The sequence below is a fragment of the Mya arenaria genome, chromosome 10 (assembly GCF_026914265.1).
Source record: "Mya arenaria isolate MELC-2E11 chromosome 10, ASM2691426v1".
Classification (NCBI taxonomy): domain Eukaryota; kingdom Metazoa; phylum Mollusca; class Bivalvia; order Myida; family Myidae; genus Mya; species Mya arenaria.
Genome location: NC_069131.1, coordinates 44168007 through 44184517, shown reverse-complemented (window position 1 = coordinate 44184517; position 16511 = coordinate 44168007). Strand labels below are relative to the sequence as shown.

Genomic DNA, 16511 nt, shown 5'->3' with positions numbered 1-16511 from the left:
AATACATTGTATTTAGCCAAAAAGCCGAAGGTAATCCGTTAATTTGCATAATGGGCTGAGTTTATAATATGTCATTTGAGTTTGAGTGCTGCTAATTGACTCGGTTACCGATTAGATCCATGATCCATAATCACTTGTCACTTCGGGTGATAATTGCTCTTGCAGGTTAAACAAACAATCAGATCATGCATTGAGGCTCATTTCAGATGATACCGACTCTCACACTGAAATTCTCTGACGTATACTACAAATTTATGATGTGTCGATTTCAGGGCATTTACGATTTCTGTGCATCAAAACCCGGGAGCTCGGGTCAATTGAGCCTATCAATACTTTGATTTCATTAGTCATATGAAGAACAAGAACAAAATCCATACAAAACATAGTTAAAATCTTCGGTTAGAAGAAATAGTTAATTGCAAACCATGATTAAAGTACTATTTATTGTAAAGTACTATTTATTGTAATACCCCCGGTACCCAATGTTTAATTTAATAATTTAATGATGGAATTAAAGCACTTGATGACGACAATACTTTTTTGCAGTTGGTCAAGAAAAAAACTAAAATGGTCTACCAAAAGACATGGAACTTGCTACTCATATGCCCGTTGTCACTGTTAAAGTGTGTACCACGTTTCATGTCAATATTCTCAGCAGTTCTTGAAGTATGGCCTACTAGAAGAAGAATAGTATAGCTCCACAGTGAAATAAGGCCATACCTGATCAGTATTGGAAGGCCGGGATGTATAGCTCCAGAGTGCTCAGCAATACCTGATCAGTATTGGAAGGCCAGGATGTATAGCTCCACAGTGTAACTAGGCCACACCTCATCAGTATTGGAAGGCCTGGGTGTATAGCTCCACAGTGTAACTAGGCCATACCTCATCAGTATTGGAAGACCTGGGTGTATAGCTCCACAGTGTAACTAGGCCAAACCTGATCAGTATTTGAAGGCCTGGGTGTAAAGCTCCACAGTGTAACTAGGCCATACCCGATCAGCATTGGGAGGCCTGGGTGTATAGCTCCACAGTGTAACTAGGCCATACCTGATCAGTATTGGAAGGCCAGGGTGTATAGCTCCACAGTGTAACTAGGCCATACCTGATCAGTATTGGAAGGCCAGGGTGTAAAGCTCCATAGTGTAACTAGGCCAAACCTGATCAGTATTTGAAGGCCTGTGTGTAAAGCTCCACAGTGTAACTAGGCCATACCTCATCAGTATTGGAAGGCCTGTGTGTAAAGCTCCACAGTGTAACTAGGCCATACCTGATCAGTATTGGAAGGCCTGGGTGTATAGCTCCACAGTGTAACTAGGCCATACCTGATCAGTATTGGAAGGCCTGTGTGTAAAGCTCCACAGTGTAACTAGGCAATACCTGATCAGTATTGGAAGGCCAGGGTGTAAAGCTCCACAGTGTAACTTGTCCATACCTGATCAGTATTGGAAGGCCTGGGTGTTCAGCTCCACAAAGTAACTTGTTCATACCTGATCAGTATTGGAAGGCCAGGGTGTAAAGCTTTACAGTGTAACTAGGCCACACCTGATCAGTATTGGAAGGCCTGGGTATATAGCTCCACAGTGTAACTAGGCCACACCTCATCAGTATTGGAAGGCCTGGGAGTGCAGCTCCATAGTGTAACTAGGCCATACCTGATCAGTATTGGAAGGCCAGGGTGTAAAGCTCCATAGTGTAACTAGGCCATACCTGATCAGTATTTGAAGGCATGGCAAATAGCTACACAGTGTAACTAGGCCATACCTGATCAGTATTGAAAGGCCTAGGTGTGCAGCTTCACAGTGTAATTAGACCATACCTGATCAGTATTAGAAGGCATGGGAGTGCAGCTCCACAGTGCAACTAGGCCATACCTGATCACTATTGGAAAGCCTGGGTGTAAAGCTCCACAGTGTAACTAGGCCACAACTGATCAGTATGGGTAGGCCTAGGAGTAAAGCTCCACAGTGTAACTTGTCCATACCTGATCAGTATTGGAAGGCCTGGGTGTAAAGCTCCACAGTGTAACTAGGCCATACCTGATCAGTATTGGAAGGCCTGGGAGTGCAGCTCCAAAGTATAACTTGTCCATACCTCATCAGTATTGGAAAGCCTGGGTGTAAAGCTCCACAGTGTAACTTATCCATACCTGATCAGTATTGGAAGGCCAGGGTATATAGCTCCACAGTGTAACTAGGCCATACCTGATCAGTATTTGAAGGCCATGGTAAATAGCTCCACAGTGTAACTAGGCCATACCTGATCAGTATTGGAAGGCCTAGGTGTGCAGCTTCACAGTGTAACTAGACCATACCTGATCAGTATTAGAAGGCATGGGAATGCAGCTCCACAGTGTAACTAGGCCACAACTGATCAGTATGGGTAGGCCTAGGAGTAAAGCTCCACAGTGTAACTAGGCCATACCTCATCAGTATTGGAAGGCCTGGGTGTAAAGCTCCACAGTGTAACTAGGTCATACCTCATCAGTATTGGAAAGCCTGGGTGTATAGCTCCACAGTGTAACTAGGCCACACCTCATCAGTATTGAAAGGCCAGGATGTATAGCTCCACAGTGTAACTTGGCAATACCTGATCAGTATTAGAAGGCCTGGGTGTGAAGCTTCACAGTGTAACTAGGCCATACTTGATCAGTATTGGAAGGCCAGGGTATATAGCTCCACCGTGTAACTAGGCCACACCTGATCAGTATGGGAAGGCCTGGGTGTAAAGCTCCACAGTGGAACGAGGCCATACCTGATCAGTATTACAAGGCCTGGGTGTAAAGCTCCACAGTGTAACTAGGCAACACCTGATCAGTATTGGAGGGCCAGGGTATATAGCTCCACAGTGTAACTAGGCAACACTTAATCAGTATTGGAAGGCCAGGATGTATAGCTCCACAGTGTAACTTGGCAATACCTGATCAGTATTAGAAGGCCTGGGTGTTAAGTTCCACAGTGTAACTAGGCCATACCTCATCAGTATTGGAAGGCCTGGGAGTGCAGCTCCACAGTGTAACTAGGCAATACCTGATCAGTATTGGAAGGCCAGGGTGTAAAGCTCCACAGTGTAACTTGTCCATACCTGATCAGTATTAGAAGGCCTGGGTGTTAAGCTCCACAGTGTAACTTGTCCATACCTGATCAGTATTGGAAGGCCAGGGTGAAAAGCTCCACAGTGTAACTAGGCCACATCTGATCAGTATTGGAAGGCCTGGGTATATAGCTCCACAGTGTAACTAGGCCACACCTCATCAGTATTGGAAGGCCAGGATGTATAGCTCCACAGTGTAACTAGGCCATACCTGATCAGTTTTGGAAGGCCATGGTATATAGCTCCACAGTGTAACTAGGCCACACCTGATCAGTATGGGAAGGCCTGGGTGTAAAGCTCCACAGTGAAACTAGGCCATACCTGATCAGTATTACAAGGCCTGGGTGTAAAGCTCCACAGTGTAACTAGGCAACACCTGATCAGTATTGGAAGGCCAGGGTATATAGCTCCACAGTGTAACTAGGCCATACCTGATCAGTATTTGAAGGCCAAGGTGTGCAGCTCCACAGTGTAACTAGACCATACCTGATCAGTATTAGAAGGCCTGGGTGTATAGCTCCACAGTGTAAGTAGGCCATACCTGATCAGTATTTGAAGGCCAAGGTGTGCAGCTCCACAGTGTAACTAGACCATACCTGATCAGTATTGGAAGGCCTGGGTGTAAAGCTCCACAGTGTAACTAGGCCATACCTGATCAGTATTTGAAGGCCAAGGTGTGCAGCTCCACAGTGTAACTAGACCATACCTGATCAGTATTAGAAGGCATGGGAGTGCAGCTCCACAGTGTAACTAGGCCATACCTGATTAGTATTGGAAGGCCAGGGTATATAGCTCCACAGTGTAACTAATCCATACCTGATAAGTATTTGAAGGCCTGTGTGTATAGCTCCACAGTGTAACTTGGCAATACCTCATCAGTATTTGAAGGCCTGGGTGTAAAGCTTCACAGTGTAACTAGGCCATACTTGATCAGTATTGGAAGGCCAGGGTATATAGCTCCACCGTGTATCTAGGCCATACCTAATCAGTACTGGAAGGCCTGTGTGTTCAGCTCCACAGTGTAACTTGTCCATACCTGATCAGTATTGGAAGGCCAGGGTGTAAAGCTCCACAGTGTAACTAGGCCACACCTGATCAGTATTCAAAGGCCTGGGTGTAAAGCTCCATAGTGTAACAAGGCCATACCTAATCAGTATTGGAAGGCCTGGGTGTAAAGCTCCACAATGTAACTAGGCCATACCTGATCAGTATTGGAAGGCCAGGGTATATAGCTCCACAGTGTAACTAGGCCACACCTGATCAGTATGGGAAGGCCTGGGTGTAAAGCTCCACAGTGGAACGAGGCCATACCTGATCAGTATTACAAGGCCTGGGTGTAAAGCTCCACAGTGTAACTAGGCAACACCTGATCAGTATTGGAGGGCCAGGGTATATAGCTCCACAGTGTAACTAGGCAACACTTAATCAGTATTGGAAGGCCAGGATGTATAGCTCCACAGTGTAACTTGGCAATACCTGATCAGTATTAGAAGGCCTGGGTGTTAAGTTCCACAGTGTAACTAGGCCATACCTCATCAGTATTGGAAGGCCTGGGAGTGCAGCTCCACAGTGTAACTAGGCAATACCTGATCAGTATTGGAAGGCCAGGGTGTAAAGCTCCACAGTGTAACTTGTCCATACCTGATCAGTATTAGAAGGCCTGGGTGTTCAGCTCCACAGTGTAACTTGTCCATACCTGATCAGTATTGGAAGGCCAGGGTGTAAAGCTCCACAGTGTAACTAGGCCACATCTGATCAGTATTGGAAGGCCTGGGTATATAGCTCCACAGTGTAACTAGGCCACACCTCATCAGTATTGGAAGGCCAGGATGTAAAGCTCCACAGTGTAACTAGGCCATACCTGATCAGTTTTGGAAGGCCATGGTATATAGCTCCACAGTGTAACTAGGCCACACCTGATCAGTATGGGAAGGCCTGGGTGTAAAGCTCCACAGTGAAACTAGGCCATACCTGATCAGTATTACAAGGCCTGGGTGTAAAGCTCCACAGTGTAACTAGGCAACACCTGATCAGTATTGGAAGGCCAGGGTATATAGCTCCACAGTGTAACTAGGCCATACCTGATCAGTATTTGAAGGCCAAGGTGTGCAGCTCCACAGTGTAACTAGACCATACCTGATCAGTATTAGAAGGCCTGGGTGTATAGCTCCACAGTGTAAGTAGGCCATACCTGATCAGTATTTGAAGGCCAAGGTGTGCAGCTCCACAGTGTAACTAGACCATACCTGATCAGTATTGGAAGGCCTGGGTGTAAAGCTCCACAGTGTAACTAGGCCATACCTGATCAGTATTTGAAGGCCAAGGTGTGCAGCTCCACAGTGTAACTAGACCATACCTGATCAGTATTAGAAGGCATGGGAGTGCAGCTCCACAGTGTAACTAGGCCATACCTGATTAGTATTGGAAGGCCAGGGTATATAGCTCCACAGTGTAACTAATCCATACCTGATAAGTATTTGAAGGCCTGTGTGTATAGCTCCACAGTGTAACTTGGCAATACCTCATCAGTATTTGAAGGCCTGGGTGTAAAGCTTCACAGTGTAACTAGGCCATACTTGATCAGTATTGGAAGGCCAGGGTATATAGCTCCACCGTGTATCTAGGCCATACCTAATCAGTACTGGAAGGCCTGTGTGTAAAGCTCCAGAGTGTAACTAGGCCATACGTGATCAGTATTGGAAGGCCTGGGTGTAATGCTCTACAGTGTAACTAGGCCACACCTCATCACTATTAGAAGAAGAGGGTATATAGCTCAACAGTGTAACTAGGCCATACCTGATCAGTATTTGAAGGCCAGGGTATATTATTCCGAAGTGTAACTATGCCATACCTGATCAGTATTGGAAGGCCTGGGTGTTCAGCTCCACAGTGTAATAGACCATACCTGATCAGAATAAGAAGGCCTGGGAGTGGAGCTCCACAGTGTATCTAGGTCATACCTGATCAGTATTTGAAGGCCTGGGTGTATAGCTCCACAGTGTAACTTGTCCATACCTGATCAGTATTGGAAGGCCAGGGTGTAAAGCTCCACAGTGTAACTAGGCCATACCTGATCAGTATTGGAAGGTCTGGGTGTATAGCTCCACAATGTAACTAGGCAATACCTGATCAGTATTGGAAGGCCAGGGTGTAAAGCTCCACAGTGTAACTAGGCAATACCTGATCAGTATTGAAAGGCCAGGGTGTAAAGCTCCACAGTGTAACTAGACCATACCTGATCAGTATTAGAAGGTCTGGGTGTATAGCTCCACAGTGTAACTAGGCAATACCTGATCAGTATTGAAAGGCCAGGGTATATAGCTCCACAGTGTAACTAGACCATACCTGATCAGTATTAGAAGGTCTGGGTGTATAGCTCCACAGTGTAACTAGGCAATACCTGATCAGTATTGGAAGGCCTGTGTGTAAAGCTCCACAGTGTAACTAGACCATACCTGATCAGTATTGGAAGGCCAGGGTGTAAAGCTCCACAGTGTAACTAGGCAATACCTGATCAGTATTGAAAGGCCAGGGTATATAGCTCCACAGTGTAACTAGAGCATACCTGATCAGTATTAGAAGGTCTGGGTGTATAGCTCCACAGCGCAACTTGACCGGGTATATTCAGGTTAAAGGCAGACAGATGGTGTGTGGGGATGTTGTCTTCTACCTCGGACGAATCACCGTTTTCCTGGAAACAGGCAACAAATTTCTTCCTTTTTTAAATACTATGAGAGTTATAAATTAAAACAAAGCATAATATAATCATTTATGAATAAATTCTGTCATGTCATGAGAGGTTCTCATTTCTTTTATAAGCCTGATTTATCAAAGATTTTGTTCAAAACATTCAGACACTCATGGTCATGTTTAATATTCTGACTGATTTACTCTACATACAGAGGAGGTATGCTTTGGACTGCTGGGTTTATTCTTCATGTAATCCTCAAAGGCATCATTATCCACACCAAACAGATCATAGATCCAGCTGCCATACAGGGCTTTCATCTTTCGCTTGCTGAAAAACAACAACTTTGAAATGTGTGTGTTCACCAAAAGCTATTGGGCGCTCTATGTTATGGTCACATTTCCGGGTTGATTGTCAAATTACTGGAATTTGGCATTATATCTAAACCTATCGCATTATTTACAATAACCATTGCCATTTTCATGATCCAAAAAAACGTAACTGAAAAAAACTGGCTGTGGATTATGGAGGCTGTTGATAGTGAAATTTTTGACTGCATCCTATCTACAGTATAACAGGCTTTTAGTATTTTTCCACTTTTTTCTATTATTTATTTATTTAGCCTGTGTTCTATTTATTGCCAGTGTCCTAAAACACAGAGTGATTTATGGTACATGCAAAACCTTTACCAGAATTTGTAAGTCAAATATTTAAGCTGCACTCTCACAGATATACCATTTTTACAACTTTTTTTTTTGTCTTGGAAAGAGCAAATTTTTGCGTAAATATCTGCAAACCAATAATAAAACACTGCTGACAAAAGATCAGATCCAAGATTTTAACATTTCCGTTCAAAAATGAATGTTTTATGGCTTAAACTGTTACTAACCAGGTGCTTACATGCAACACCTTAACCAAGGTATGACACTGACACCATCGCTAGGGTGTGTAGTTGAGCTCTTCTTCTTTGAATAGTTGAGATAAAAACAGATGATCATACCTTGGATCATAAATGAATCCCTCCACCTTGTGCAGATCCTTGCCAAACCAGCCTCCTTGTTTGAAGTTTAGCACAGCCTTGTGTTTGGTCTTGTGATTTACTATTTCCATAACACCAGTCTGCAGAGACAATTGAACATATACTTGTTAAAAAGTCATTAAAATTTATCATAAACATCAAACTTTATGGACCACGAATGAATTAGAACATATCATACCAGAATAACCAAATTTATTATCGTGTACATAGGCAGACTATGCGAATGTCCGTCGGACAGTCGGACATGTCCGGTATATTTCCATTTTGACCGGCGAAACTTTTGTTTTGGTCGGTCACAATGTCCGGTGAAAAATTACAGTCAGCACCGTTTAATTTTCGGAAAATTTACTTTCAGTTTCTAAATAAATGTTCAGAGTTATTTTTAACTATTATATCATGATTATTCAGCGTGTTAATCCGTGTATCACTATTTGTAAACCCCGTTTCGAAATGTTTCCGTAAAAGCCGATAAAACGCATAAGGTTCCGATTTCAGCTCGTACTCTAATACTTTTATTTTACGGAAATGTTCGTAAATTACAAAATTCCATATGTATTTATTTTCGGCGAAGTGGTTCCCGGCAATCGTTTTAATTTAGATATGATGATTAATATACCGAGCTGACTTTCTTTCCGCTCTGTTTAACTTTGCCAATAACAAGAAATCTACTTTCGTTTTTGCATAAATGTTGTGCCCGAGTTTGACTTGTAGTACAATTCGTTACATTTTATAACTGTGCTGTATCTTTAATTTAAAGATGAATTAAAAGAGTAAGATCTAGCTGTTCCATGGGTAGACGAACCAGATATGAGTTTTTTTTGGGGGAGGCAAGGGAAGAAAAAAATTATGACATAAGATCCGAATATTGATTTTTTACATGATATTTAGCTTTTTTTTGTAATTTATTATAGAACTGTAAGACAAGTCTAACCAAAAAGATCTAAACCTGTTAAAATGGGGAATTACAAAACTTATTTAAAAAAGAGGCTTAAAATCAAGGTTTAAGCTGATGTAACCGAATACTGTTTGTAACATTGCGACAGGTAAAAATTTGTTGCGACAGGTAAACTTAAGGTGTTTACCTGTCGCAATGTCCTGTGAAGAAGAAAAAGTTTTCGCGTTGTCTGCATAGGTATAAATTTTGAGGGCAATTAAAAAGAAACTTCTTCACGGACAGCAACAGATCTCATAATTAACTTGATTTATCACAGAATTGATGGCTACCCATGCTTTTTGGAAAGATGCCGCTATGTATTGTTATTAAATGTCAAACTCAATGAATAACATGTCCCAAACTACAACTTTTGAAGTTCACTTATATAAGTTTCATTTATAAGAATTTCATGTCCCATAATACAAGTTCAAAGTTGGCATATGAGTCTCCTGTTCACTCTTATGAGTTTGAAGACATTCAAATGCAACTAGGTTTGCATTGTTTACTCACATGTTCGATCCATATCTTCCCCACGATGACATTATGAACACAGCAGTTCACATTTTGCCAGGTATACGTCTCACCATGCCTGATAATACACACAATTTGCAGCAAATGTAGAATAAACAAGAGATGTTTGTCAAACATTATGCCCCCTGAGCGCCAAGTTGCCAGAAATATTTGGACAATTGAATGAAATATGCATGGACTGAAATGACAGCTGATTTGTATATAAGAAAATAAAATATGGACAATCAGAAAACCTTTTTTCAGCTTACAGTCACACTGACCTTGACCTTTGACCCACTGACCTCAAAATCAATAGGGTTCATCTGCTGGTCATGACCAATAAGCCTACCTAGTATGAGGTCCCTGGGTCAAAGCGTTCTCAAGTTATTGATCGGAAACCGTTTTTCATGTTAAGGTCACACTGACCTTGACCTTTGACCTCAAAATCAATAGGGTTCATCTGCTGGTCATGACCAATACACCTACCAAGTATGAGGTTCCTGGGTCAAAGCGTTCTCAAGTTATTGATCGGAAACCGTTTTTCATGTAAAGGTCACACTGACCTTGACCTTTGACCCACTGACCTCAAAATCAATAGGGTTCATCTGCTGGTCATGACCAATAAGCCTACCTAGTATGAGGTCCCTGGGTCAAAGCGTTCTCAAGTTATTGATCGGAAACCGTTTTTCATGTTAAGGTCACACTGACCTTGACCTTTGACCCACTGACCTCAAAATCAATAGGGTTCATCTGCTGGTCATGACCAATACACCTACCAAGTATGAGGTTCCTGGGTCAAAGCGTTCTCAAGTTATTGATCGGAAACCGTTTTTCATGTAAAGGTCACACTGACCTTGACCTTTGACCCACTGACCTCAAAATCAATAGGGTTCATCTGCTGGTGATGACCAATACACATACCAAGTATGAGGTCCCTCGGTCAAAGCGTTCTCAAGTTATTGATCGGAAACCATTTGGTATTCCGACCGACCGACCGACAGACAGACAGACCGACCGACCGACCGACCGACCGACCGACATGTGCAAAACAATATACCCCACTTTTTTCAAAAGGGGGCATAAAAATATTGTCAATTGTCAGTATGGCCTCCTTATTCTTTGGAAAGTTGAGTGAAAAAATTTCACTTAATAGTACAAAAAAATGTGATTTCAATTTGAAGATCATTGAATGTATCATGATGACCCATTCTTTAACAAACTTGGTGAGGTATGATCAATTATTATGATCTATTTTTTTCTGCCATTCTACCAGTAATTACATTTTCAAATTAACTTACAATGTAGTACCTTTGACCTAAAAGATCATCCAAGTTCAATCTTAAAACTCTCTGATTTTTTTATGCCAAAAGTGAGTTCAACACCTGGCAAACATAACACATTATTATTTTTTTGGTATCTTTACTTCATTTAACAACTAAGCATTGCAATTGGAAATGTATGTTATATAAATGGCCACAGGAGTGATGAATATCCCCGATTGCTGCCTCGACAAAGGAGTGCGAGATATTTGTACATTGCATTACCACTTATCATATGTATGTTGTTAAATTATAAATCCATTCAGTAATTTAGAAGTCGCTGCTGACAAGATAAAATAACTAAGGACAATAACTCTGTAATTACCTGAAATAGAGTTATGGTTCTTGTACACTGCACTTCCTCTCATTGTGTTTTACCATCATATGAAGTTTAATTAAATTCCATCCTAAGTACTTTTCATGTTCTGCTCCGCACAAGAAAAAGTAACAAAGGGCAATAACTCTGTAATTGGCCAAAATTGAGTTATGGTTTTTGCACTTCCTCTCATTGTGCCTTACCATTGTATGAAATTTAATAAAATTCCATCCATTAGTTTTCATGTTATGCTAAGAACAAGAATAATTTGCTTGAGAGTGACTCCAATATACACCCAAACCTATTTTTCATATCCTCATCATCATTTACATCTATAATATTATGCCATTAGGTAGTTTAAAGTTCAAAACGAATGATGAGAAACATTAACCAACACTGCCACACCAAGAGGGAACTATTTAAGCTGGAGTAATCAGCCTCACTATACATGTGCATATTGGCTCTGGTAACATGCATACCATGTTTAATTTTAGTAACAGTTTTTGAGTTACAGCCAATGTAAGGCTACATGTAAGTTACTACCATTAACTTTTTTCCGACGAGCTTTCACTGTTACTGCTTCATAAATCTATTGTCATAGAGTAAATATATTGACATTGACACTTCTGAAAAGTAATCAGCTCTTAAAATAAATGTTGAGTGACAAATCCACTGGTATTCATACATATGAACAAACAGTATGTGACGAATGTCCCCAAATTTGACATTGACCTATGAACAAGGCGAGTACATGAAAAGTTGATCTTGCCTTTAAGTGTCAAATACATATATGGCAAGTTATTTTAAATTGCCTCTGAACATAAAAAATACCACCCATACTTGACAACCTACACTCTTATGTCCTTATATTCAGCATTCCATTGTGAATAAAAGTTAGGGACATGGGTCCTGCACACGACACGTCATTTTGGTATGTCAAATACATGTGGCAAGTTATTTAAAAATCTGTTCATACAAGAAGTTACAGCCCGGACACAACAACCTATACTCTATGTCCTTATATGCAGCATTCCATTGTGAATAAACACCTAAGTTTGACCTTGACCTTAGAGGTAGGGACAAGGGTCTTGCACGTGACACGTCGTCTTGGTATGTTGAACACATGTGACAAGTCATTTTAAAATTTCTCCATACAAGGGAAAGTAACAGCCCGGACACAAAAACCTATACTCTATGTCCTTATATATGCAGCATTCCCTTGTGAATAACACTAAGTGTGACCTTGACCTTAGAGATAGGGACAAGGGTCTCGCACGCTCAACGTGTCTTGATATGTCAACACATGTGGCAAGGTATTTTAAAATATGCCCATAAAAGAGAAAGTTACAGCCTGGACACAATAACCTATACTCTATGTCCTTATTTATATGCAGCATTCCATTGTGAATAAACACCTAAGTGTGACCTTGACCTTAGAGGTAGGGACACAGGTCTTGCACGCAACACGTCCTCTTGGTATGTGAAACACATGTGGCAAGTTATTTTAAAATATGTCCATACAAGGGAAAGTTACAGCCCGGACATGACAACCTATACTCTATGTCCTTATATGCAGCATTCCATTGGGAATAAACACTAAGAGGGACCTTGACCTTAGAGGTAGGGACATAGGTCTTGCACGCGACAAGTTGTCTTGGTATGTCAAACACATGTGGCAAGTTATCTTAAAATCTGTCCATACAAGGGAAAGTTACAGCCCGGACACGATTTATTGAGCCGGACACACGGACGGAATAGAAACAAATCAGTTTTTACACTCACTTTGGAAATTCTAGAGTTAATGTCCCTTTAGGGTTAACTTCTACTGATTTTCCCCAGAACTTGAGTTTTGGGAGAATGGATCCTTGAAACTTGTAGTTCTCTGCTTCAATATGGAAGGCACTGATTGGCGGATGGTGGCAAACCTGTTCGGATACCAGCCGGAAACCCAAGTCTGGTCTGAAAATGACAACAGGATTAATTTTATTACATATTTGGGCATAGATAAATTCATTTCTCTTTGATTTTTTTCAGATAAGACTAAAGCAGAAAACACATGTATTCAGGTATATGAGGGCCATTAAAAATATATAATTTTTTTGTAACTTATCGAGATTTTGAGGTAATATTTTAGTGAGTATATAAACTAACTCAAATGTTTTCTTTTAAAGAAAACTGCACTTAAATGAACCAAATGTGTTGACTTTTTAGTGTTTTGAGGATAGTTTAAACAATAAAATGCTAAAACCAAACACAGGATTTAAAAAGGGGTTGTATGTAGATGTTTTATTGATTAAACATACCAATCAATATAATACTACCAAACTTTCTGACAGTAATGTATTATTAGTGAAATGTAAGAATAATAAACAAATCAGGGGCCAAACTTCATTACCATCTTAGATTCATTTTTAATCTTAATACTAAGTAGAATATTGGACTATAAAATTTATTGGCCAAAAGACTGAATGGATAATGGAGGCATGTTTAAGGATAAGTTTAAGAATGGTATTGATAACTGTCCCTAAACCACACTTTCTGAAAATAAAGCTTATATTACTAAAGAAAATGGTTGACATAGAAGCATGGTCTGAACAACAAAGCTATTAAATATTCTATTTAATAGTTCTATAAAATCATGTAATAGTGCAGCAATACCACTAATATATTTACCAAGTTTGATGACCAAAGGGCCAAACATACTATAGCCATCAATCAGACAAGCTTTTGTGTTCAACGTCACAGCAACTTTTGACCTAAGGTGGGTTTTTCTTAGCTCAAGAGTTATCTAAGGGTGCTGCACCATGTCCTTTTTAATAGCACCCATCTGCCCTGATGGAGACAAGCATCTAGCATGACCTCAAAATCTATAGAGGTTATCTGCAGGTTATGGCCAACCAAGTTTGAAGACAGAAGGCCAAAACAAATTGTATGCCCAAGCAAATCAATAGAGTTCATCTGCAGGTCATTATCAGCCTCCTGACCAAGTGTGAGAACCTAAGGCTGAAGGCTCTAGTAAGCGAGGTTTGGTCCACGGACACATTTCTTTGCACATTAAAAGAAATAATTCAGAGGATTCCTTTGATATGTGTGAAAATAATTGTACAAAGATTAAATGTTTCATTGAGCATCTTTGTATTTTTTTTCAATCATGTATATTAATCTGCTTTTGAAAATATTTGCAGACAATATGTTTGAATACATTTTTGGCTTTAATACATCTATGTTTCTAATGTTGGCACCACATTGTGTTTATAAATGGCTAGCATCTTGTTAAAGAATAAAGAAAGGGCATACTTAAAATGAGGCTGACATTGTTTACCTGGTATAACATCTCTTTTGTTAGCTTTGTTTTAACAATCTGTTTTGAATAGGACCAGACCATACTCAAGTGTTTTTTTGTGAAATTAAAGAATCAAAAGCACTTGGAAATTTGCTTGGAGATTTGGGAAATTCTGTTATTTTTTGGGGAATTAGCCTTATTTCAGCCCTTCAGACAAGACTCAACTGCCCTGCCATTACTCCTCTTTTCCGATGTATGTATATTTTGCTATTGCATGTCAACAGTAAAAGTTTCACCCACTTGTCATTTTTTTCAATGCAGTCCATAAACAGAAGTCATTTTATTCCATCATTGAATTGTTCCAACTGTCTGAAACAACAGGAGGCAAAAAAAACTTAATATCTCTTAACAAGAGAATTATTCATCAACAGGTTAAAACAGCAAAGAGTGAAGATTCTAGAATTTAACTGCATCAACCGTGATGCTTATTGATTATGCTTTAGATCAACAAGCTCTTCCATCCTCCATTTAAAGCTATAATGCCATCAGCTCTCTTCATAAAGGCTTTCAGCAGGCTTCATTTGTAACAGACACATGTGTCTATCATTCTGACAGAAGACCACACCAGCTTTCAATTTTACTTGGTTTATTTTCACAGATTCGATCATTTGGACACATTTTGAGTGAGTTGTATTTCACATATTTTGCATAAGTGTCCATAAACCCAAGTATTTCAGGACCTGTTAAACATCCAACTATAGACCCACAAGAAAGCAGCTAATTTCTTGCCCACCAGGTAGGCTTTTCTGTTGAATTTATCAATTCTGGTACAACCCATGTCAGATGAGTCATGACAACATGCCACTTTTTATTTCTTTTATTTTATGGGTTATGAAAATTACATATCATAACAGTGAAGCACAATTAAATATATAACTTTGCAAGACTTGATTAAAAATGAACATAAATAACTGCCCAAAATGAGATTTTTAAGGAACTATTACAGGTCAAAAGTGATCCAAAATTACTACGCATCATGACAAAAATAAAGAACTACATTAGCTTTTGTATAATTTAACTTTAGTGACTAGTTGAATTTCTGATAATAGGGAGTAGAACGGCCAATCTTTCATGTAATGGATTTGGGAGGGTGCAGAAAAAAATGTAACAAGAAATTCCATAATGCGACACAAACAGGTTTTAAGTGATTGACAGAAGAACTTCAAACAGCCTTCATTGTTTGATTTAGTTTCAGATGTTTTCTTACTAATTTTAGTAACACTAAATTAATCTTGACCTTAGGGGCCTCAAATGCAATCAAATGGAAGTCCTCCATAAACTCTTTATGCATACCATATTTGACAAGATTTGTCGACCCTTACTAAAGTGATTCCTGTTCAACAGGTTTCTAGTATTATTCACAGTGACCTTCACCCTAGGGGCCCAAAGCACAATCCCATGAAAGGTATCCTTAATGTCTTCCTATATACAAAGTTTGGTCAAGATCTGTCAACCCTAACTAATGTTTTTCAGTTTCATAGGTGATTTTGACCCTGCCAGCCCGACAACGTATATCATTTGAATAACCAGTTTTAACTGTGAAAACCCAGTAAAATATTGACACCAAAGAGTGACTTCTAATGATTTTCAATATCAATTCTAACAAATTGTTTTCAGTAGATTTTAAATATTTATTGAGCAGATCTTTCAACAAAAAGCTGTTAATAAATAGGATGAATAATAATAATATGTATATCTAAGGCAGCAGGAAATATTCAGCAATGAGTAAGAGCATTTGTTGATTTGCAAGTAATCTCTGCTCTGATGGACAACATTCATGTAGGCAGAACATTCCCAATATAAATATTAATGCACAGGTGGGTGTGGCAGGGGGCACCCCCTTTAGTTTTGAGGATTTTTTCAGTTGTTGAAACTGTAAATAGTGAGTTCAAACACTACCTAAAGCTATCAAAATAGGATTTATTTCAAGTTACTTCTTTGTGTATTTCACTATTTGTTTCCGGTTAAAATCATATTAGTTTTTTTCATTTGTTTGTTTCATATATTGTATGTTGGTTGTGCTAGTGAAGTTTAGGGCCTTTGTAAACAGCTGAAAATACTGAAAGGGTACATAGAAGATAATTCAATATTATAAGTTACGGGGTTAGTTGATGACCCGATATGGGATATACAGGCCAAAGGAAACCATATTGGGTGAGAGCATTAAGCTCAAACCCGAATATTATTTCCTGTATCCCATATAGGGTCAACTTCCTAACCCCGTTATGTATATATCACGTCAACAACCTGTTTAAATAGACGCCATTTTGGT

General features: G+C 39.7%; 1 protein-coding gene across 6 annotated transcripts in view; it reads right to left on the bottom strand.

The window, feature by feature from the left end:
• LOC128204101 (oxysterol-binding protein-related protein 1-like) overlaps positions 1 to 16511 on the bottom strand; it is a 118106-nt gene that overhangs the window by 16059 nt on the left and 85536 nt on the right. For all 6 annotated transcript variants that reach the window (XM_052905444.1, XM_052905448.1, XM_052905443.1 and 3 more), the window contains exons 20-24: positions 12679 to 12855; positions 9262 to 9340; positions 7779 to 7897; positions 6991 to 7108; positions 6656 to 6781 (exon numbers count right to left, since the gene is read on the bottom strand). In XM_052905444.1, the coding sequence (XP_052761404.1) occupies positions 6656 to 6781; positions 6991 to 7108; positions 7779 to 7897; positions 9262 to 9340; positions 12679 to 12855 (619 nt within the window). The remainder of the gene's footprint in view (positions 1 to 6655; positions 6782 to 6990; positions 7109 to 7778; positions 7898 to 9261; positions 9341 to 12678; positions 12856 to 16511) is intronic.